The following is a 24610-nucleotide window of genomic DNA, read 5'->3' as shown; positions in this document are numbered from 1 at the left end:
AAAGACATTAAGATTTGTGAATGCAAGAAGTATTGGGAGACCAGGGGAAACAAATTGTCCTCATCATCTGGGTCCAAGCTCGGCTGAGGGAGATCCACAGGGTGAAAAGTCATCACACAAAGTCCATTTGAAAAGGAACTCTGTTTGTTGGTAAAATACATCAGGCCCTCAAAGTCAAGAGACTTTTTATTGAAAAGAGACTTACCAGCGAAGAACCTTATAGCTGGTACGGAACTCTCAGCTCGTGCTGGGAAAGCTCAAGCGTGTGCTGTGCTCAGGAAATCCACTTTGTCCCATGCTCAAAATGTGGGGAAGGGAGACCCCTGGCAATTATTGTTGAAAACCCTATCCCACACTCTGTTATTAGTTGTAAGGATTTGGCAATCGTTTTTTTTTAGTATAGGCCTTTTATTTTGACAAGGCGCCACAAGAACTGCCCTCTTTTTCATTTGATGGTCAAAGCTTGCACCCATCTTAGATTTAGGTTAGGCGTTTTTCCACCCTGCATTTACAGTTTAATAAACACCCTTGAACTGTGATCACTTGAGTCTGCCTTTACTGTTGCCACCATGAGTTCCTTACATAGCTGCGTATTCCCTCCCTAATTGTATGTCTGGTTGATTCCTAGGTGGTGACCTTAAAGGCAACTGAGCAAAAGTCTTTCTGGATGCTGTGGCATCTCTTGCAGGATTGGTCGTTTGCGGAACGGAAGCAGAATCCCAAGTCAGCCAACTGTTCATGTTTAGACTGTTGGTGGTGACGTTTTCCGGTTGAACTGTTTACTGTTGGCTCATCCAAGAAAGAGGAGGCGGCCCAGAAAGAACATGACATAAGGGCTGTGCTGGTTCAGGAACACAGTGGACTTCTGGGGATTTGTAGTCCCGTATGGTGGAAGTTTTGTTGAAGTTTGGTTGTTTTACTGTTTAAAAAAATAATTAAAATAAAATAAAACAGAAAAAAGATATGAAGTAGCTGCTGTGAGGAGTGTCATTACAGAGTTGAGCATAATGCTTGTCTCTGTGTCTTTAATAGAGTCAAGACTCTCAGCGCTATAAGCCTGGGTAATTTTCATTGTAGAATGTCCCTGTAGCACCCTTCTAATAATGAAAGGTGCCTCTCACTGAGCATATAAACACAAAGAAGTTGACATCTGGTAAATTAACAAAAACATGCAATTCTTATCAATAGTACTATGAAGCTACTCACAGTCTCTTTTTGTCTACCACACGTTTCACACGGATCGCCCTTTGTTCCGAATACAATTTACACACTCCTGTTAAATAAAAAATACTATGAAAACAAATCTTTTTAAAGAACTTAAAAAGTACAAGAAAAGGAAACATTAATTTGATTGGTGTGAAAACAATGCATACTTCTTAAATAATCTTCACTGAAGTCCAGAACTGCAGCCCTGTGTCCTTTCACTTGCGAAGAATTGATATCCTTATGCGCTGGAACAAAAAACAATCCGAAACTTCAAAAAGAGGTCAAAATAAAAAATAAAAAAAACACAAGTATTGCAAACAGATAACTGCCTCCTGCTCCCAAAATCTTTAGAGAGAAATTCACAACAATGTTCTTGGCAGTAACATGGTAATCATGCACAGAATCTTGAAAGCCCCCTTCGGAGGATTGTGGCAAGAACAAAATATAGGTGTATTTCTGTGTGGCTGTGTAGCCTGGAACACCTAGTCATTCATTACACCACTCTTACCAGTTTCTCACATTTCATGTCAAGGGTCCAATTCCTCCAACTAAATTCGCCACTTGCATATTAATATACCCTGCTACTTGACATACATTCCCCAACCTCCTAAGATTACTATTCCCATTCACCACACTTCACTCATTAAGTGACCTCTGTGAGGAATCGTGTGATTCTGTCACTTCTCTCCAAGGGGGAGCTTTTTCCTGTGAGGTGAGGGAAGTGAGCCTGCTACCCAATACTGTCCCTAAGGGTAGAGGCAAGCAGAACCTCACCAGGAAAAACTCCCCCGTTGGGGACAAGGACTAACGTTCCTGCAAGATACTCCCTCACCACAGTAACAATACTCCATCTTCAATAACATCTTATGAAGGAAAACATGAAGAACAAGTCAAGATTTGTTATTTGTTAACCAAATACCTCGTTATTATTTAGGACAGGAAACCCAAGGAAAACTGGGACGAAGAAGCCAACTGGAAAAATAAAGAGTAAAGGACTTTGACAAGGAACACAGAAAACCCCTTGAGAGTGTCATAAAACTAGGAGGCGCGGCCTTGGAATGAGAGCGAGAACAGGACTTTCAAGTCAGCTGGCGAGATCTGCTGAAGGAGTTCTGGACGCACAGCATCTGACACATGAGAGAGCTGCTGACCGTAAACGTTGGAAAAAGGAAAAGGCGCAGAATGCAGAACTAGAGAGAGGACATGCTGAAGTGCGTCCTGAGTCGGAGAGGAGGAAAAGTGGTGGTGCGACACCTAACGAGACGCATGAACGATGCCAGTACCACACTTGCAGAACGGTTGCAGACTAGAGCTTACATAGGAGGAGTGGAGAAGCAGTCTGTGATACTCAGGGAAAGGCTAGAGGACATGAAAAGAAGAAAGCCACAGTCCATTGAGGAACCCAGTGATGTTATCCCCAACGAATACAGGTAACAGGGAAAACGGGAGACACAGGAGTGGGACAAAAGAAAGAGAATAATTACTGGAACGCTGCTACTCATACCAGTCAAGACAAAGTATTGAGAATATTTAAAGAAAGTGAGAATCATTACTGGAATTATCCTACTATTATCCTATTATCGTCCCAGTCAAGATAAAAAGTTGGCAGAAAAGCAGAGGCACCTATGTGAAATAACCGACAAAAGTGCTGATGCATCCTGAGGAAGTAATTTCATAACAAATAGTAGAACCAGAGCCAAAGAGTAATTAGAGAAAGAACAGAAAGCAATCTGAGGAAAGCAACAAAACCTGGAAGGATCCAGTATCCGAACTGTGTGATTTGATGAGTGGTCGTCAAAAGTTACCTCTGAATCCTATATTGACATGAATTGGGAAAACCCAGTTTACAGGAAAGGGGAGTTGTTCTCCTGCACATTAGTTGTTCTAATAATGGTAAAGTCAGGAGAGATCAGATTTGGACACTGGATTAAATCTAATTTTGGACTATCACCGACAACTGACAAGCACCTTAGTTTGCTACGTAGGGAACACGAGTACTTTAGGGAAAGTTAGGAGTCATTACCTTTTCTTTAATAAACCATTACAGTAAAATGGAAAAACAGAGTCTGTATTCTTCTTCTGACCAGCCACACCTCCCACAATCACTGAGTGGTACACTCCACTTGTTCTGCTCCACTAGTCTTGTTAGGTGCACCACTCTTACTGAATTGCTGCTCACCCCTAGTTAATGACATGTTCAGCTGGATACGGGTCTCACCATGCTTGTGTCACACATGTATTTTATCATCTTCCTCTTCAGCTAAAGTGTAAACAAAAAATTAACTGAATATCTATTGCAAATAAGTGTCATTAGTCTTGATTCGTTTAAGGTATCTCTAAAGAGAGAACCTAGCGAAAAGCGCAGTTGATAAGAGGAAAACTATACAGTAATTTCACGAGTAAAAGCATTGCAGAGGGGATACGAAATGGCAGGGATCATTGGTTGATGGTGGTTATTTTTAGTCCAGCTGTGGTGGGAAGGAGTGCGAGTTGATCTGAACAGAAAAGCAATTGAGAAGCAGAAGGAAAGGATGGTAGAGCCAGTCTGATGTCATGAGGGAATGAGTTCCAAATACAAGCAGCCAAGTAAAAGAAGTGCTGACTGAGTGCTAACGTTTTGCTTAAGTGAACTTTAAGACAAAGCAGGGATTTTGATAATGTTTACATTTCTACATATCATTTTAGGTTTGTCCTTCAAGTAGCTATGTTGGGAGAGGGTGATGGGGCAATCTTATACAAGAACCATGCATCCGAGGGGAGAGTGCAGCGGGATGGCAAATTTGTGATGGGCTTATACTTTGAAGAGTAGTTTTATTGAGCATTGGTTGCTAAAGAGAGATCAGAGCCGTTTCCAACCAGGGAGGATGAAGCAAGAGAGGAATTAATAAAAAGTCAAAAGAACAGATTCACTATAGGTTGGTGGCACGCTCAGCTGGTCTCCACGGAGGCGTCGCTCGAAGCTGCAGGAATGATGTCTGCACTGGCGTTACACGGGGCTGGTTGGAGAGGCTTGCATGCGACTTCTCCCTCACTGTCACTTCCCAGGAAGTGTTTGCCTAAAAGGTCGAAATAGGATATTAGCAGCCGTGAGGAGTGGGTTTGGTTCCCACTTCCCGTAACCTCCTAATGCCCCCTCTCCACTTCAGCCTCACCTTGGGTTTATTAATGGTGGACTCTCCATCGTGCAATCTCTTGCATGGGTGCAATAAGACATTCATTCCCTGGCTCGAGTTCCTTCACTGATCCTATGGGGCTGTAGCAGAGTCTTGAATAGCTTGTCTCAGCAGGTAAGTCTCTATGCCAATAGATGCTTGGAATAGTTGCTTAATGTCTTTATTACTCTAGTGTTGACCTTGTTTTCACTTTTCTTTCAGGCGCGGACTTGAGCAGTTTTCAAATGAAGGTTTGGCTCGAGGGCATGGCTTGATGGCTGCATGAAAGGACGCTCCTTGTAGGAGCTCCCGCAGATCCGGCATTGATTTTGGGAAAAAACAAGATGGTTTTGAGCGGACATGCATGCTCACGGCGCACCTGGAGGTGCATTAATACTGGGGGCACATGAAGAGCGGGCAGACAGCCTGAGTGATAGCTAGCAGGGGACACCAGAGCTAAATCGAGAAACGAACTGCCCGCTACGAGTAGAATCCAAGATGGTCGAGGGGGAACAAAGGGCCATAAATGGTCCGCGAGGCAGCGGTGGACTGCGCTGGCCAGTGCAGAGCATTGCATGCCCATAACAGAAGTCCTGGGCTTGAGGCATCCTGATTGAGCGCAGCCGGGAGAACTTGGAGGAAGGAGGACCCCGCCGGGCCACAGTGGAAAGCTGTGGTCAGTGACAAAGAGGAGTGCCGGTGGATTTCGGACCTGCGGGCGCGGAGACCATTGCGGCGACGCACGAACTGATGACCCTGGGCAGAGCAGGGGCCCCCGCAGTCCCTGTACTGGTGGGGGGGCGGGAGCAAGGACGGAGCGGGCGACGCCGTATTGTCTTGGCTGGAATTGCCGAGTCGAAGCCCGGAGCGCTTGGGGTCCCGGAGCGCCCGGTGGGGCCCTGTGGCAGCCTGGCCGGGTGACTCTCATAGGCACTTGGACCTAATGGCTTGGATGTGAGCGCAGGCCCCTTCTGTGGGGGGTTTTCACGGTGTGCGCCGTGGCAAGGGCTGGCGAGTAACCGGAGTTATTGCGGCATTCAGCAAGGAGAGTTGGGCCTGGACTGGGATGAGTTGACGCCAGCGAGGGACAGCCATGAGAGGCTTGCAAAATGGAGGACCTGCGGGGGGCTCCGGCTGGCTGTGCAGCGTAAGGGTGCACAGGAGAGATGTATTAAGTGGCCTGAGGAGACCGTAGCGAAAAGACGGAAGGCATTGGAGGTTGTGCCTGGTGGAGCCCCTCAGCAGCACACACTTGAAGCAAGCTTACATACACCTGGCCCTGAGGCGAGTGTGTGGGCGGGAGCCCCCCAAACGGCGGGCCACCCACGGCAGCTGAGTAGCTGCAGATAGTAACATAGGTAGAAGACCATAAGAAACCGGGGAGCTGGGGCCTGAAGACCAGGGGAGACAACATACCCCTATGCCACTAACCAAGGGAAGAATAGTGACCAGCGGGCCGCTTGGATAGGGTCCCAACTCGGAAAGGTACTGTGGCCTGCGTGGGGAGGCTGGACATCGGGGCCCACCCCGGGACACATGCAATCTTATGGGGATACACAGAGGGTAGCGTGTGACGGCACTGGATCCGGAGTAGATGGGGAAGACACTGTTGCGGGCCGTGCAGCCGGGGGGCCCTGTTGGGTCCCGGTGTAGTGGTGGCTGTAGTTGAGTCTGTAGCAGCACACGTGAAGACAGACCCACCCTGGGGGGGCCACGGGCAACCTACACGAACCCCTGACACAGCTGAGTTTGTCCCAAACACCGGGCGCCACTGGACACAGAGCGGGATGGTAGGAGCGGGGCTATTGGGTCGGCTCATACCTGGCCGGAGTGGCACAATGGCTGCCAAGAATATAAGACTAAAGGGCAAGCAGCCCACACTGGACGATTATGCCAAGACATTGCCAGCCGCAGAGGGTGCCAGGAACAAGGAAAAGCCTGCTGCAGGGAGCGCGGAGGCGCCAGCACGATCCAGGAGGGGCTGGCCAAGATCGCAGACTTGAAAATTGCCTGGGAGACCAAATTAGTACAGGCAATGAGCGAGCTTCAAGTGGCACTAGACCTCAAAGTGGGGGCGGTCCAAGAAGAAGTGAACCTCCTCAGACAAGATGTCAGGACACTGGCAGAGCGCACCGGAGAACTGGAAAAGGAGATGGCCCCAAACACAGCGGACTGCGCCACCCACAAATCGCAACTTCATGCCCTGGTGCAACGAGTGGGCAACTTGGAAAGTAGGGCGGAGGCGGCAGAGAGTCGGGCCAGACGGAACAACATCCTCATTATAGGTTTGCCTGAAGGAGTCGAAGGGCACAACCCAACGGAGTATGTCGAGACCATGCTGCTCCAAGCGATAACGGGAGGGGTGCTATCCCAGGGGTTCGCGGTCGAGAAGGCGCACAGAGCCCTGATGAGGAGGTCGCCACCAGGTACCCCTCCCAGGCCGATAATTGCAAAGATCCTAAATTATCGTGACCGGGAGAGGATACTCGAATTCTTCCGGAAGGGCGGAACAATTGAAAAGAGGTCAGCGAAGATAACGGCATACCCGGACTACACCCTGCAGGTGCAGCACAGCAGAATGAACTTCGGGGCGGTGAAAAGGAGACTACGAGAGACGGGCCACAAATATATGCTGCTTTACCCGGCCAAATTGAAGGTGTTCCATAAGAACAAGACCCTTTTCTTTGAAACTCCGGAGGATGCCATGGGGTGGCTAGATATGCAGAACAGCCCCCAAGAATCGGATATCCGGACAGGAGGCGAAGAAGGATAAGTAATATGCGGCGGCAGCACTTAGGGTGGTGTCGCGCAAGACATTGGGACTGGAATATAGAGGGGGAAGGTGTTGCTTGGGATGAACATGCATGCAGGATCCATTTGTACTATAAAATCCGAAACATTAAAGCGGGAGCTACTGGGAGCAGACCCGTGTACCCCCATGGCATTAAGCTTAGTTAGGTCACTGGTAGTCCGGTGACACCCTGCTGGGTTCTCGTCCTTGGGGACTCTGAGGAGGGACCAAAAGCGGGTGGGCCTGAGATCCAGGGATGGAGCTGGGCATTTGTTGGGGCAGGGTGGGGAGGCGGGAGGGGACGGGTTGTGTGCAGTGGGGTGTAGTTGGGTAGGGGGGGCGGGAAGGGTGTTGGGGTTGGGAGGGTAAGGTAAGGAGCCAGACTCAGTGTTACCAGGAGCAAAACGGGAAGCTACGGGGAGAGGCTAGATACCGTGTTCATGGCGTCGGGTAATCTTAGGGTGGTGACCTGGAATGTGCAGGGCTTAATAATTATATCAAACGGAATAGGGTGATGATGTACCTCAAAAGGATGAGAGTCGACATCGCTCTATTACAGGAAACCTACCTCACTAAGGAAAAATTGGAGGTGATTAAGAGAAAATGGAAGGGGCGCGTCGTGGGAGCCACATACTCGGCATACGCGAGGGGAGTGATTATATGGGTGGCACTGCATGTGCCGTTTCAGTTGCTTGGGTCCACTGTAGACCCGGAGGGGAGATTGGTGGTGGCGGAGGGGCTTCTGGAGAATTTAGAAGTGAACGTTATAAACCTATATGCCCATAACCAGGACACAGCAGCTTACTTCAGGTCTTTATATGGAAAAATCTGCCCCCTGTTGGGCGGGGCGATACTCTGGGGGGGCGACTTCAATTGCCCCCTGAACCCCAGGGTGGACAGGTCAGACGGTAAGCTGGATAAACCGACCCCAGCAGCCAAAGCACTCAGGGCTTTGTTTTCAGGCCTCAAACTGGTGGATATACGGAGGAGGTTGCACCCATCAGACAGGCAGTATTCGCATTATGCAGCTCCACACGATCTGCACACCAGGCTGGACTATGTGTTCACCCCAGAGGAGATAGTGGGAGAAATGGTGGGAGCTGAATATAAGGCCAGGGTGCTCTCAGACCATTCCCCCCCGGTCCTGGAGTGGAGATACCACCCCCCAAGGGCGCGTATCCCGACATGGAGGCTTAGAGCTGAGTCCCTTCAGGACTCAGGTTTTCGGGAGGATCTAAGGGAGGCCATCACGGAAGACTTTGAGATTAACATGGGAAGTGTGCAGTCGGTGGGTACGGTATGGGAGGCATTCAAAGTGGTGGTGCGGGGGGTCGCCATATCTAAATCCAGGGGGCTCCAAGGTGGTATTGAACGGGAGTTGCAAGACACGGAAAGGGAGCTAGAGGATCTGATGCATAAAGGGGGGACCACCCGGGAAGACGGGAAGAGAATAAGGGAGTTGCAGGGAGTTTGAGTAGAGCTCTGGGACAGGCTGTGTAAGCTGAACTACAAGAAATACGTGGAGAGGCAACATACGGGCGGGGATAAGCCGGGAAGATTGTTGGCCTGGTTATATAAAAATGAGACACCCCGGACAGTGATCAGAGTTAAGGGGGAAGATTACCAGATTTATGACACACAAGATGGAGTGAACGAAGAGTTCCTTAGGTATTATAAAAGCTTGAACAAGGATACAAGCGAATACATGGGTGAAGATATATCGGAAACACTAGAGGATATGGGCCTGCCCACCTTGGACGACCTGGAACGAGCGAGCTTGGAGGCCCCAATCACCGCGGACGAATTGGACGCAGTGATCCAGCATCTGCCCACATGTAAGGCGCATAGGTCGGATGGACTGCCTAGCGAATTCTACAAAGCGTACAGGCAGGAGCTGCTCCAGCCGCTGCTGGCCATGTTCAAAGAGGCCTATGAGCAGGAGGAGCTGCCGGAGACCCTGCGAGAGGCGATGATCATCCCGCTCTTGAAACCAGGCAAGCCGGAATCAAATTGTGGGTCTTACAGGCCTTTATCAATGCTCAACCAGGACAGCAAAATACTCACAGCTATACTCGCCAACAGGCTCAAGTTAGTGATTGGCAAACGTATACACCCAGACCAAACAGGTCATGTCCCCGGCAGAAATATCACTGACAACCACAGGAGGCTACACCATATCATCGACCAAACAGGGGATGACCCGGGTGAAATGGCCATTGTGTCATTAGACGCGGTCAAGGCCTTTGATTCAGTCAGGTGGCCATGGCTGATGGCGACCTTGAGAGGATTTGGGATGGGGCCGGGGTACATGAGATGGGTCAAGATGCTATACAGCGCCCCGATTTCAAGGGTAAAAACCAGCACCACGATCTCAGATAAATGGAAACTCAGTAGAGGGACCTGACAGGGATGCCCATGGTCACCTATGTTATATATCCTGGTGCTGGAGCCGTTGGCAGTTTGCCTTAGGCAACAATACGGGGAGGTGGGGATTCAAACGGTAGGAGGGTCACATTTGATCTCGTTGTATGCGGACGACATGCTCCTCTACCTGCGCTTCCCGGAAGAGAATCTGCAATATGTCCTAGAGGTGATGGAACGATATGCCACCCTCTCGGGCATATCGTTAAACCCGGGGAAGTATAGTGTGTTCTCCTTGGGGAGGTAGAGGGGCATCCCGCCAGACAAGCTGCCCATCTTGCAGATACCCTGGCAGGTGGAGACGTTCCGATACCTAGGCATAAATATATATCACAGCGCAGATGCAGAGCACAAACACAACACAGAGAAGGCGATAGAAGGTATCAGAAACAGTATGGTGTTCTGGTCCAGATTGCCCCTAACCATGATGGGTAGAGCAGCTTTGCTGAAGATGGTTGTGCTGCCCAGACTGTTACACTTTTTCGTGAATGTCCAATACCTGATCCCCAAACGCTTTTTTGTTAAACTTCACAGCATGTGCAGGGGCTTCATATGGCACATCTCTAGGAACAGGGTGGCCCTCTGGAAATTACAGAACTCGTGTGAGAAGGGGGGCATCAACCTGCCGAACTTTGAACTGTATTACCTGGCGGGACAGCTGTTATTCGTGGCTAGGTGGTGGTCAGAAAATGAGTCGGCAGAAGCTAGGCTTCTGTGAGGAGACCTGGCACCGTATTTCCTTAGGGAGACAGTATGGCTGCCTAGGGCGAAGGTGGCGGGGAGGGGTAGGTTGTTGGTGCTCGGCTGGGAAATCTGGCGCAGAACGTGGCGAACAGTGGGTGACCCGGACCCGCTCCCCCAACAGGTCCCACTGGTAGTGCTATGTGGGGGGGACTCCCAGTTGATAAAGGGGGTTCGCAAATACTGGGAGCCGGTGGGCCTGGCCACCCTGGGGGATATATGGCAGGAGGGAGAGGCAGTAGGATCCCAGAGCTTGATGGAGGAGACCGGGGTGCATAAAGGACAAAATATAACGCACACTAGAATTATGAAACGAGTGAGGGAAGAGGTGGTCTGAAACAGTACTGGCAGAACAACCCGACGCCACCATAGAAATGATGTACGATGTCTCGGAGGGTGGGCATGAAATATCCCGGATATATGAGCTACTGGGCACGAAGGCAGGAAGGGAGCTGCTCCAGCTGAGGCACGACTGGGAGGAGGAGGTGGGGGAACCCATGACAGACGGCCAATGGGATAGAGTCCAGAGGTACCATAAGAAGGTGTCCCGGAATGCGAGACTGCAGCAGATCCAGTTACATGTCACCCATAGGGCATACCTGTCTCCCAGCAGGATAGCCAAGTTCGGGTGCTTTGCTGCACAGAACTGTCCCAGGTGTGGGGAGGAGGAAGCTGGGCTGCTACATATGTTCTGGGCCTGCCCGGAAGTGAACAGATTCTGGATAGAGGTAACGCTCACCTGATTCCCACGGAGGCGCAGGTCAGGCTTCGAGTGCTGATGCTTCTTCAATGGTGAAGCGCAAGACTCTGAAGATGGACAGGAAGGGTCCCTCTACTCTGGCTTCTCTGGCTCGCAGGAATATTCCCCTGTGCGTGAAAAGGGAGTATTACCTACTGACTGAGTTATGCTCAAGCCTCCCACTCTCTTCCAACCCTCCACGATACCCTTCCACGATTCCCCGTGAAGTCTCACCTTAGGGTCAGGAAGGATGAGCTCTCCATCCTGCTTCTGATGCAGGGGCGCGTTGAAACCCAGTTACTTCACTGGATTGAGGATTGATGGGAGTTCAGGTAAGCTTGACTATTCAGGTAAGGCGCTGTAAAAGTTCTGCTGCAAGTTCAAAAGTCCAAGCTTAATAATAATGTTCATTGTCTTGTTGCAGCAAGCGCTAATGCTTGTCTTTTTCCCCTTAGGGGCCGGGGTTCGGAATGCCGGAGATATGGCGCCGACCCGAAGTGAAACGTGCAGTTCCAGTAAATGACAGGTGAGTTCTGGATGAGCGCTCGGGTAATGTCTTTGCATTCGCTTATTCAATGTCTTTGCCTTTTTTCCCCATAGGGGCCGGGGTCCGGAAAATGCCTGGAAGCGGCAAGACCCGAAATGAAATGGGAATGACCCAACAGGTAACTCTTAGAAGGAAACTGAGCTTTTCCTATTCCTTTCCTTCTCTCACCTCGTTCTTGTCTTTTTCTCTCTAGGCTCTGGGAAGTGGCTGTGGATCCGGATGATCGCTGCTGAAGATGGAGGCGTCCAGGATAGGTGAGTAAAAAGCAGCGCTGCAGCGATCGTAGCGAAATGCTTTTAAAAAATGATGTCTTCCTTTTCAGGATTGTGGGTGTGATGTCTCCGTGGTGCTGATTTAGCAGGTAAGGTCTTTTGTCTCCCTTTGCAGGTGACCCAGGATACTGACAGGCGTGGCTGAGGTCCAGATGCAGGAGCTGACACGGTGAGCGTCCAGCTGCGAGGAGCAGAACAATGCGAAGCGAGAGTTGCTGATCGGGTGTGGTTTAAATAGCTTTGGAAGAAGTTCCAAGTGTGTATCCTTCCAACGATCAGGTATGTATCCTTCCCCGACCACACCCCGGTGGAAAGTAGCCCCACAGGTAAAGTAGTTCCATTCAGGCCTCAAGAGGGCCTGGATGTAGCAGCATGGTCTGCATCAGGTAAGTGCACATTAAAACACTTGAACACATGTCTAGCTTTATGAGCCTGGCGCCTAAGGCGCTAGGACAGGGGTCCAACATGGGCCTGGCGCCTAAGGCGCCAGGACTGCGTCCAAAGGGCCCCAGCTTGGGCCCGCTGGCACTCCCCTGGGGAAAATGATGCCTGCCTCTGGGGTTGCTGGGTCGGACCTGGCTCCTTGGAGGTAGGCATCATGACAGTACCCCCCCTCAAGGCCCCTCCCAAGGTTCTTTCCTCCGGGGGTTTTGGCTTGTTCGGAAATCTCCGGTGAAACCTTTGTACTAATCGAGGTGCGTGGACATGGTTACTAGGCTCCCACGATCTATCCTGAGGTCCATATCCCTTCCAGTCAAGAAGATAGAAGAGTTTCGACTTTACCACCTTGGAGTCTAAAATGTCTTTAACTTCGAATTCTAATTCCCCTTCAATTTGAACTGGATCTGGAGGCTTGGACAATCGGGTTCCTGGTTGTACTGGCTTCAAAAGTGATGCATGAAAAACTGGATGAATACGCATGTTGGACGGTAGATCCAGTTTAAAGGCCACTGGGTTGATTATAGCCTTGATGGGGTAAGGTCCTATGAATCTGGGATTGAAGGTTTGCGGGCCCTTGAGGGGTAAATGTTTAGTTGCTAGCCATACCTGGTCTCCTACTTGGTAAGGAGGAGTTTTACTTCGGTGCAAATCAGCGTTTTCTTTATACTTTTTTTGGCTTGCTGTAAATGACTTGCAGCTTCTTTGAAGGCTCAGGTTATTGTGGAATGCAGATGATTTACTGCGGACATTTCCAGGGTCAGAGGTGGATCTAGGTCAGAGGTCCGAGGATGGTGACCATACAAAATATAAAAAGGGGTTTGTCCGGTTCCAGAATGCACTGAGTTGTTGTATGCATATTCTGCGATCCAAAGAATGTCTTTCCAATTCAACTCAGATTGGTGTAACATGCACCGAAGATATTGCTCGAGAGTCTGATTGGTTCTCTCGGTTTGTCCGTCGGTCTGGGGGTGGTGGCTGGTGGATAACCGCACATCTATTTGTGCTAATCGGCAACACTTCTTCCAAAAATGGGAGATAAATTGACTTCCACGATCCGAGACTAATACGGAAGGGAAACCATGTATGCGAACTATATTCTCCAGGAATTCCTTGGCCAAGGTGGAAGCTGAAGGCAAACCTTTTAAAGGGATAAAGTGGGCCATTTTGGAGAATAGGTCCACAATTACAAGGATTGTGTTGTAACCAGCACAAGGAGGCAGGTCGGTTATAAAGTCCATTGACAGAGTGTGCCATGGTGCCGGTGGAATATCCAAGGGTTGAAGTAGGCCGGCTGGCCTTTTCTTTTGAGCTTTGTTTTGGGCGCAAATTCCGCAAGACAGAACAAAAGACTTTATGTCTTTTCTCCAAGAAGGCCACCAGAAGTGGCGTTTGATTTTTTCCTCCGTTTTAGCGATACCAGGGTGTCCTTCTATTAAAGATTCATGATGATGGGCAATAACAAGTTCTTGCAATTCTTTACTTGGCAAAAACAACCGCTCCTGGAAGTAGGGTAAGTCATGCTTAACGGTGTAATGAGGACCCTTTTGACTCCATTCCAGTAAGGTTGAAGAGTCTAGAAGTGGTTTTACTTGCGTTTGGATGTCCTCAATAGTTTGCAATGAAGTTAAGCCTAAGATTCTTTGCTCAGGTATGATGGGCACAGTTTCTAAGCTCGAATTAGGTTCTTCCATGCCAATCCGGGATAAGGCGTCCGCTTTTCCATTCTTGCAGCCAGGGCGATAGGTAATTACAAAATCAAATTCCGCAAAGAATAGAGCCCATCGGAGTTGTCGTGAAGATTGAGCTTTGGCCGTCTTTAAATACTGTAAGTTTCTGTGGTCCGTAATTACGGTGATGGTGTGTCTTGCCCCGAGAAGGTAGTGATGCCTAGCCTTGAAAGCAGATTTGATGGCCAGTAACTCTTTATCGGTAATTGCGTAGTTGATTTCAGGAGGAGAACATTTTCTGGACCAAAAGGCCACTGGGTGTAGTTGGTTAGTTTTTGGGTCTCTTTGCGACAGAACAGCTCCCATGGCCGAACTGGATGCGTCGGTTTCCACAATGTACGGGAGATTTGGGTGCGGGTGCTTCAATACAGGTGCAGAGGTGAATTTGGTTTTCAGGTCCTGAAAGGCTTGTTCGGCCTCAAGAGTCCATTCGAAGCGTTTGTTTTTCTTTAGGAGAGCTGTGATGGGTTGGACTGTTCGGGAAAATTCCGGGATGAATCTTCGATAGAAATTGGCAAAGCCAAGCATGCTCTGAACTCCCTTCACCGAGCTAGGAGATGGCCATTTGAGGATGGCGTCCACCTTTCGCGAGTCCATTCGGACTCCTTGAGGTGTCATGATGAATCCGAGAAACTCAACTTCTGTGGTATGAAAAACGCATTTTTCGAGTTTTGCAAATAGTCTGTGCTGGCGCAATTTCTCAAGAACTGCCCTAACATGTTTTCTGTGATCAGATTCTGAAGAAGAGTACACCAGGATGTCGTCAATGTAAACTATGACACAGACATCGATAAGTTCCCGAAGAACATCATTCATAAAGTACTGAAAGGCGGCAGGTGCATTGCACAAACCGAAGGGCATCACCTGATACTCGAAGAGCCCAAACTTGGTGCGGAATGCAGTCTTCCATTCGTCGCCTTCTTTTATACGCACCAGGTGATAAGCTCCTCGGAGATCTAACTTGGTATACACACAAGCGTCTTTCACCTGGTCGATAAGCTCAGGGATCAAGGGCAGAGGATAACGATTCTTAATCATTATTTGATTTAGGGCGCGATAGTCTATACACGTTCTAAGGTCGCCCTCTTTTTTCGGCACGAAGAACAGAGCTGAAGAGACAGGTGACTTGGACGGGCGAATAAAACCATTGGCTAGGTACTGATCTAAATACTGACGCAAATGCAGGTTCTCAGGTTCCGTAAGAGCATAAATCCTATTACAAGGTAGTTGAGCATTGGGTACAAGATCGATTTGGCAATCATAAGACCGATGGGGAGGTAACGTGTTAGCCTGTTCTTTCTGAAAAACGTCTTGGAATTCTTGATATTCTGACGGTAACTGTACAGGGGTGGAAGTTGCTGAGGCTAGACCCATAGCTGGATTTCTTGGATAACAAGTTGGTTCACAATCAGGAAAACCTATCTTCTTTGCTCGCCAGTCAATTCTGGGATTATATGTTTCTAACCAAGGAATTCCAAGAATTACTTGAAATTGTGGGGCCTTGATCACATCAAACACGATTGCTTCCCGATGTCCGTCCTGACCCACCAGTGTCACTCAACAGTGGAATGCGTTACAGGCCCTGAGGCTATTTCAGTTCCATCTACTGTAGTAATGACATCTTGGGTTACTTTCGGGTGGAGAGGAAGCTTAATCCTGGAAGCCAATTCGCGGTCTATGTAATTTCCAATAGCTCCACTGTCGATGTATGCTTTTATAGCATGCAACTGCTGAGGCTGTTTTGGGTCCACGAGCACCATTGGCATGACAAAATGCGAGGTCAAAGAGTTAGTTTTCAAGCTCGGCAAGCGGACCCCTACGCTTGTCGGGCTAGGCCGTTTCCCGAATCAGGTGTCAATAATTCGTTATCAGTAGCTCCAACCACCTTCTTAGGTGGTTTAACTGGACAATTTCGAAGAAAGTGACCGGAAGTCCCGCAATACAGACAAAGTTGCATTTGCCGCCTTCTCTCTCGTTCTTTCTGCGTTAATGGTCCTTTAACACCACCGATTTGCATAGGTTCGGATACGTCGGTACTCTTGGAGTTAGCGTGGGTTTTGATCGGTATTCGGGTTTAGTACTTGAACCGATCTGCTTTTCTGTTTTGAAGTTTGTGATCAAGTTGAACCACCAAGTATATGTAGTCTGCGCAGACCTGGGGTGGGTTTACTATCTGAGCTAGAACATCCTTTTGTTTTCTAGCCATCCAGTTTCCACAACCAGTCTGTTAAAGGTGGCAATGTAGGGCAGAAGATCCTGATTACCTTGTTCTAAGGATAGCAGTTCGTTATCAAGGGCCTGTCCTTGAGAGTGTCGAGCGAACAATCTTTCCCTGCTGGCCTGGAAGCCCTGAAAATTCCGGAGAATGGGATCATCCTGATTTACCAATGGAATAGACCAATCGGCAGCACTGCCACTGAGGTAAGATAGTATAAAGGCCACCTTGGTCTCGTCGTTAGGGAAGGCTCCGGGTCTGCATAGAAAGTGTAAACGACATTGGTTCATAAAGACGGCATATTTCTTGGGATCCCCCGCAAAACGTTCAGGCGGGGCCAAAGGCATGTGTCCAGGTAGATTGATTTGTACCGGGTTATTCAAACCCATTGATGTGGAAATGTCTCCGGAATTAGGTAAAGGAGTGTGCCCAGCCTGGGCCTGTAATAACCTTTTGGCTAGGTCGTCTGTTCTTTCCTTGGATAGGATCAGTTCTCTTTTGAGAGCGTTAGTCTCCTGGCGGGCTGAGTGCACCTCTGCCCGTAATTCCCCCAAAAGATGGCCAACTGGTCAGTCTCGGAAGTCTCCATAGCGCCCGGGTGGGAAATTGTGGGTAGGCTTCGCGTTCTGTAACGCTCACCTGATTCCCACGGAGGCGCAGGTCAGGCTTCGAGTGCTGATGCTTCTTCAATGGTGAAGCGTAGGACTCTGAAGATGGACAGGAAGGGTCCCTCTACTCTGGCTTCTCTGGCTCGCAGGAATATTCCCCTGTGCGTGAAAAGGGAGTATTACCTACTGACTGAGTTATGCTCAAGCCTCCCACTCTCTTCCAACCCTCCACGATACCCTTCCACGATTCCCCGTGAAGTCTCACCTTAGGGTCAGGAAGGATGAGCTCTCCATCCTGCTTCTGATGCAGGGGCACGTTGAAACCCAGTTACTTCACTGGATTGAGGATTGATGGGAGTTCAGGTAAGCTTGACTTTTCAGGTAAGGCGCTGTAAAAGTTCTCCTGCAAGTTCAAAAGTCCAAGCTTAATAATAATGTTCATTGTCTTATTGTCTTGTTGCAGCAAGCGCTAATGCTTGTCTTTTTCCCCTTAGGGGCCGGGGTTCGGAATGCCGGAGATATGGCGCCGACCCGAAGTGAAACGTGCAGTTCCAGTAAATGACAGGTGAGTTCTGGATGAGCGCTCGGGTAATGTCTTTGCATTCGCTTATTCAATGTCTTTGTCTTTTTTCCCCATAGGGGCCGGGGTCCGGAAAATGCCTGGAAGCGGCAAGACCCGAAATGAAATGGGAATGACCCAACAGGTAACTCTTAGAAGGAAACTGAGCTTTTCCTATTCCTTTCCTTCTCTCACCTCGTTCTTGTCTTTTTCTCTCTAGGCTCTGGGAAGTGGCTGTGGATCCGGATGATCGCTGCTGAAGATGGAGGCGTCCAGGGTAGGTGAGTGAAAAGCAGCGCTGCAGCGATCGTAGCGAAATGCTTTTAAAAAATGATGTCTTCCTTTTCAGGATCGTGGGTGTGATGTCTCCGTGGTGCTGATTTAGCAGGTAAGGTCTTTTGTCTCCCTTTGCAGGTGACCCAGGATACTGACAGGCGTGGCTGAGGTCCAGATGCAGGAGCTGACACGGTGAGCGTCCAGCTGCGAGGAGCAGAACAACGCGAAGCGTGAGTTGCTGATCGGGTGTGGTTTAAATAGCTTTGGAAGAAGTTCCAAGTGTGTATCCTTCCACCGATCAGGTATGTATCCTTCCCCGACCACACCCAGGTGGAAAGTAGCCCCACAGGTAAAGTAGTTCCATTCAGGCCTTAAGAGGGCCTGGATGTAGCAGCATGGTCTGCATCAGGTAAGTGCACATTAAAACACTTGAACACATGTCTAGCTTTATGATCCTGGCGCCTTAGGCGCCAGGACTGCGTCCAAAGGGCCCCAGCTTGGGCCCGCTGGCACTCCCCTGGGGAAAATGATGCCTGCCTCTGGGGTTGCTGGGTCGGACCTGGCTCTTTGGAGGTAGGCATCATGACAATAGAATTGAAGACGAGACTGGCTAACAGTGGGGTGGTGCTTGATGTCGGATCGGCTTGGGCATGCATTCTCGGGAGTTTCCCCAGACCCCGGAACCTAAAGCTTATCAGCAAGATGAGGGACCTGGCATATATTTTGGTCAAGCGTAGAATCGCAATGGGCTGGAAGGCGGCCCACCGGCCCAGACTGGAGATGTGGTGGGCGGACCTTTTGAAATGGGCAGAGGCAGAATCAGTGGCCTGGTACGAAGCAGCCACTAGGGGAGGGGAGGAGGAAGTAGGCCCCCTGATGGCTTGGAGACAACTGGTGGCCTCAATGGCAAATCCCCACCATCCCGAGGGCAAAGCAGAGGACATGGAGAGGGGGATGTTAGAGATATATGAGGAAGCTCAGGAGGATGACACTGCTGAAACGGCTCCAGTTAATAGGGGGTTGGGGGAGGACAGTAAAGAGTAATCGATTTGTAATACTGATTGTGAAATGTCCTAAATGGTTGTAATGTTTGGAGTGTTGGTTGATTTGAAATAAAAAAAATAAAAAAATAAAAAGGTTTGGCTCGTCCTACACCGCTGAGCAGATTTTCCTGTGGGTGAGAATAGCACTCGTGCGTGGCGCCAAATTTCTCTAATAATGGTTTCTTTCCCATGCGCGACTAACCTGCTGTCTTCTTTTCTTTTCTGCTATGCAGGTACAGCGTGGCTCCGGAGTGGCGATCGGAAGAACCGCTTCAGAGGAATCCCAGATGGAAGCGGTCTCTGGGTGAGTATCGGCTGTACTTGGTGATGCTTTCTTCTCTGCAGGTGCAACGAGCCAAAGAGCAGATGAAGGAGCGGCCACTCGGATTCAAATCCTTCAGGTAAGGCCTCAACTGCTGTATTCATTCCTGTTCCTTTCTTCTCTTCTTCTCTTCTCAGGTGCCGATGGATCGAGATTCCAGAATGGGCGTGGCTAATGGAGTTCGGGTACTGGAGCTAAGCAGACACAGTGAGCGTTATGCTGCAGGAGTGCAGAATAACGCAAAGCGTGTTCTGTCTGTAGGGTGTGGTTTAAATAGCCTTGTAAGTAGTTCCAATAAAATAGTCCCTCCAGCCTCATTCTGCAATCTCAGGTAAAGTAGTCCCTCAGCCACACCCAGGATAAGCTGGATGGCTCAGCCCATTAGGCTGGGCTGTATGTAGTCCCATGCAGTGCACCACCAGATGGAAAATTATGAGCCTGGTGCCAGAGTCCAGGAAGTCCTTGGGCAACCCCTTGGGGCTTTATAAGCCCTTATGGGCGTCAGTGACTGGGGAAGGCCCTCCAGCTCCAGATGTTTCGGAACATGCACCATGACAGTCGGCATGCCAATGACTTTAATGGATAGAGGATATCTAGATGGGGACCCTGAACAGTTGGACTCAACACGGACAAGTGGATTAATAGATGACAGATCAGACGTACGTTTAGGAGGTTATTTAGATCATGCAAGACACTTCAGGTGAAAGTGGTCATTAGGAGGACATTTTAGAACTATACCTTTGGGAGGGTTCTGAGAGGTCAACCTAGGTGATGAGCAAGGGCTTTTCAAACTTGATCTTACCAAACGCTCTTAAAGTAGCATTGTCTGAGCAGTAAGGCAGGCATAGGAGACCAGAGGCTGGTAAGTACAGTTAATAACACTTAGAGAAATATTTGCGTTCCACACAGAATTATTAAAATATCTGGCCAATCAATGACTGTAGCGAATGGAATTTATCCAGAATTATTCAATGATGTCTGTTTTCATATGTTACTAACTATTGTATTAAAAACATGTGTAGACATGGGTCATCTATGATTTTGAAAGATTTTGTTTTTAAAGTTCACATGTTATTTCTAATTAGTTACATTTTGTATCTTAGAGTGTAAAATGCATTTGGTAGAGAAATGTACATTTTAAATAAATGAATATAATGTATTATACCGTAATACACATGCAGGTGTAACTAAAGAATACTATGCACTACAAAATACTCCTTTCTACACACACAAAGAAACACAGGCACACACACACAGTTTGTAATTTCCAAGGGGGATTACAGAACACTTTACACTACAACAAATACAAAGCAATTCAATGAAGCAATGTGTAAATTGAAATAAGTAAAGTAAGAAAGAAAGTGGTTGATATACTCGCTGCCTTTTTATTATAACACAGGCACCTAACATACCTAACGTAAGCAGTCATACTCTATCAGGTAAGTAGTTTGAGAGACTCGAGATCCAAATACAGGTAAGTACCTTAAAGGGGAAGATAGGAAACCTCAAAATTCCCCTGGATTAGTTTTTGCTTCAGCCAACGGAAAGATGAAATACAATGTCAAAGCACACTTTTGGGGTAAATATTTTAGGACAAAGTTAGGGGTACATTCCCAATTCCACCACACTAAGGGGTTTCCTACGCAGTAATCCTAAAGTAGAATTTGGCCGAGTACAGCTAGGTAACGGTAGTGCTAGGGATTGGCCTTTACACCCATGTAATCTCTATGGGTGAGGGGGACACAAAGAGCCGTCTATACACACACCCCGAACTCCAATGAGGTACTCTGAATCGCTGGGGCTACTTACTTCCATTGTTAATCCTGTATGTTGATGTCCAGGGGTTGTTGGTACAGTGGCTGGTGTTGGGTCTGGCTAGGCATCAGTCCCAATCTCTGGTTGTGTCAAAATTCCATATATAACACTTTGAGAGACTAGAGGGAATATTTTTCTGGACCTCTTTAAGACAACCCTCAACACAAAGAATCTAGAGTAAACCACACTAATGCTTAAAGGGTCCCTTGCTTCTCCAGTACCTTTTTCTGACTCATTTATGCATGCTGTTTAGTTCATTATATCACAACATACTAATTCCAAACAATTTATCAAAAATATCAATTTATTTATTCTCAATAAAAGCATCACTAAAAATACACTCACAATTTCCTCCAATACAAATTATTACACTTTTATCTAAGATCAATTATTGCAAATGTTTCTCCATTTATGGCCTCGTTGACCACGAAAAAGAGACCTACATAACATTCTGTTACCTAATACCTATTCTTGCTCACAAATAGTTCATCAAATGAGGACAGATTTTTCAGTTCTTAGTTTGTTTTTTGTGTCCTCTCATTTCTTCACTGGGTGCTGAATATCCCCACATTAGATGTTCTATTCATTCATACTCATGTCATCCATACATCCTCTCATTCTACAATCCACACTACCCAACATGTTTCTTTCCTATATCGATTTACACAATTTAAGGAAATTCTTCAGGGGTTAATTTTCGTATAGCAACATTCTGTTATGTAGTGACCATTTGGTCTTCTTATATTCTTTAGACTTCTTGGTTGGGACTCATGTATTCCACTGACATCTATTTAATTTCTGGGGCAGAATTCCAGAAAACTGGATCTTCATATTTTAGTATCCTGGTTGTTTATTTCCATCCGTTCAGATGTCTATCTCTGAATATTCTTTTATTCCTAATTCTGGTATGTTATCTTTTCTGTGGTCACCTTAGTTCGGTGTTCCCATTTTTCTGAGAACACTCAGCTATGTCAGTAGTTTATAGTTCCTTCCGACTCTTCCGGGGTTTTCATACAAGGTAAATACCTCCTTGTACTTGATTGTAATCTCACTCGTCCCGAATTCCCACGTGGCTTTCCTTCAGTTCCATAAGATTTTCTAAGCGTGGCTACCTTTCATCTTCATGGCTGGGTCCCTCTATCTCGCGGGTCACTGCCGGCGTTCCCTAGTCTTCTTTCTCAGTCGAAGGGGCCCGTCCGCATCCAGCTGGTTCCTCTTTCCCACAATTCCAGCAGACTTGCAGCAGGATGGGCCATAAACCACAGGACGGCCGCCACAACGACTCCCTCGACAAGAATGGACCCCAGGTACCAGAGTCTGACTGGGGCATACAATTTTCTCTGGTACTAATGAAAAATTGGCCCACAGTTGCAAATGGCAATTCATTCCTTCCGTGAGAGACTGTTTGAGTAGTACCCAAGGGGAGTTTTTTGATAAAATTTGATGCAAATTGTGCATTTTAAAGAGTATTTATTCAGTACTACTGGTTAAAACTACTAGCCGCATGGGGAAGTAACTTATCAAACTGGCCCACATGGACCAAAATAAATGGCACACTTTAACCCAAAAAATGGCCCACAATAGCATTTTTGGTTTTTGGTTCAGGCATTGCCCTATTGCCCTATAGGCCAGTCTGAGCCTCCCAGGTACCGCAGACGAAGAGTGAAAGCAGCAGAACCCAGTCAAGGGTCAGCAGGCTTGGTTTCCGGCAGCAATAAATAACAGGTTCCAGGCAGACCCCTTGTGAAGGGATGGGTGGGTAGCCCGCGTGAGAGTACACCAATGGCAGAATGATGGTGGAGAATTCAGGACTGATTGATGCCACCAGTACATGGGAAGAATGCACCATCAAGTGCTTTCCCTGGTTGCAAGACAGGTATTAGTGGTCCACTGGTGGACAGATTGTGCATTGCTGATTCTCTTGAGCAGCAATCTGCCAGGTCTTCGGTTCAGTTTGGATTATTAGCTCCATGGGGTGACCTCTAGAATGGTTCCAGAGCTCCTCTTATTCAAATTCCAGGCTACAGGGTTGCCCCACACCAACAGAAAAGATGTACACCAAGCAAATCGGTAAGGGAAGTCCAATCGTAGACAGCCACTTACCCCATAGCTGGCCAGTAAACGACATTCCCGAGGAAAAGTGTGGATTAGGCCCAGACGGTCCCAAGCCAGGTTTCAAACCGTTTTGTTACAACAAAGAAATTGCCCGGGAGTCTGGAGCAGGACCCTGTAAAAGTGTATACCCTTATGGGAGTTTGACCCAAAAGGGCAGCCAAAATGCAAGATGGCCAAAGGACAGGACTTAAACCACATGGGAACAGTGAGGCACCGGAAAAAGATGTAAAACATGGTTTACTGACGCCAGCCTGTCCCAAGAACCATTATACAAACATCTCACAAATGAAAAGCTTGAGAGTCACCGAAGGGTATTTAGATTCACGTACTGATTCTGCAGCTACAATACTGACAGATTTCATTCTGGAATGCACCTGCCTAGCACTAACTGAAAACTTTTTCATATACAAAGATCAGTTATATAAACTGATCAAAAGAACCAGGATGAGGATGACTTTCACCACTGACATAGCCAATTTATATATAGAACATTTTTTCGAAGATCTACATTTTTTATCTAGGAAATCCATTTAGGGGTCCCACTACGATGTGGCATAGATTTATTGATGATGTCCTGATATACTTCACTAAAAGGCCCCAACATCAAAAGGTTACTAATAGGTCAATGGGACTGACACTTGTGTGGCCAACTTATATGCAGACAATTTTGGGATGATCTACATTTTTGATCCAGGAAATCCATTTAGGGATCACATTAGAATGTGGCGTATATTTATTTGACGATGCACTGATATGGAGTGGTACCCACCCCAGAGACTCGAGGATTTCTACCAATGACTGAACAACAGAGTATCAATCTGAGATTCACCATGACACAAGACAGCAATATTATCCCTTTTTTAGATATTTTTATAATTAAGAATGGCTGTCTTGAGACCTCAATATATTATAAACAAACAGAACTCTCCAAGCTTCCACACAAGACTTCTGAGCGAGAATCTTCCTTGCAGTCAATTCTTGAGGGTAAGATGCAACTGTACCGATAAAAGGAACTTCAAGCTACTTGTGACTGACTTACAAAAACAACTTGAAATGAGAGGATAACCCCTCGGAATTATAAAATGGGCCAAGTAGAGATCACAACATATACAGAGATTTGCTCTATTAAAGAGAAGTAAAAGTAGGGTGACAAGATCAAATGTCACCACATATAGCCCCATCAGCAGCATTCTGCTCAAGATCATTATTAAAAATTGGTACATCATAGAAGAACCAGCGCTCTTTACAAAAAGGCCTAATTTTGCATTTAAACGATTTAGTAATCTGAAGCAGTCATTAGTACATACTGTGACGAATCCAGAGTTATCATCGCTGCTTTAGATGGAGAAGCCTCTTTTCATGAGGCCAGGGTGGTGATACCGCTACTCAAGAGTCTCCCTGCGGGTGGTACTCAGCGGGAGGATCTTATGGGGAGGAAGGACCCTGTTGAGAGTATGCAGTATCCCTATGACCCTCCCACCTGCCGTCAAAACCTCTCCAATCACATAGTACCCAATGTCCCCATGTGTTGTTTCAGCAGGTCTCGGACAAGAACTACTGGGACAAGGAAGAGGCTGCGAGTAATGCAGATCACTGGCAAGAAAGAATGCATACATTCTA

General features: G+C 47.7%; 1 protein-coding gene across 1 annotated transcript in view; it reads right to left on the bottom strand.

Moving 5' to 3' along the window:
- STX18 (syntaxin 18) overlaps positions 1-24610 on the bottom strand; it is a 559937-nt gene that overhangs the window by 323533 nt on the left and 211794 nt on the right. The window contains exons 4-5 of the mRNA XM_069641306.1: positions 1374-1451; positions 1207-1273 (exon numbers count right to left, since the gene is read on the bottom strand). Of these exons, the coding sequence (XP_069497407.1) occupies positions 1207-1273; positions 1374-1451 (145 nt within the window). The remainder of the gene's footprint in view (positions 1-1206; positions 1274-1373; positions 1452-24610) is intronic.

Source organism: Ambystoma mexicanum, chromosome 1q (genome assembly GCF_040938575.1).
Source record: "Ambystoma mexicanum isolate Mex_15411 chromosome 1q, UKY_AmexF1_1, whole genome shotgun sequence".
NCBI classification, from domain to species: domain Eukaryota; kingdom Metazoa; phylum Chordata; class Amphibia; order Caudata; family Ambystomatidae; genus Ambystoma; species Ambystoma mexicanum.
This window is presented reverse-complemented; position numbering and strand designations above follow the sequence as displayed.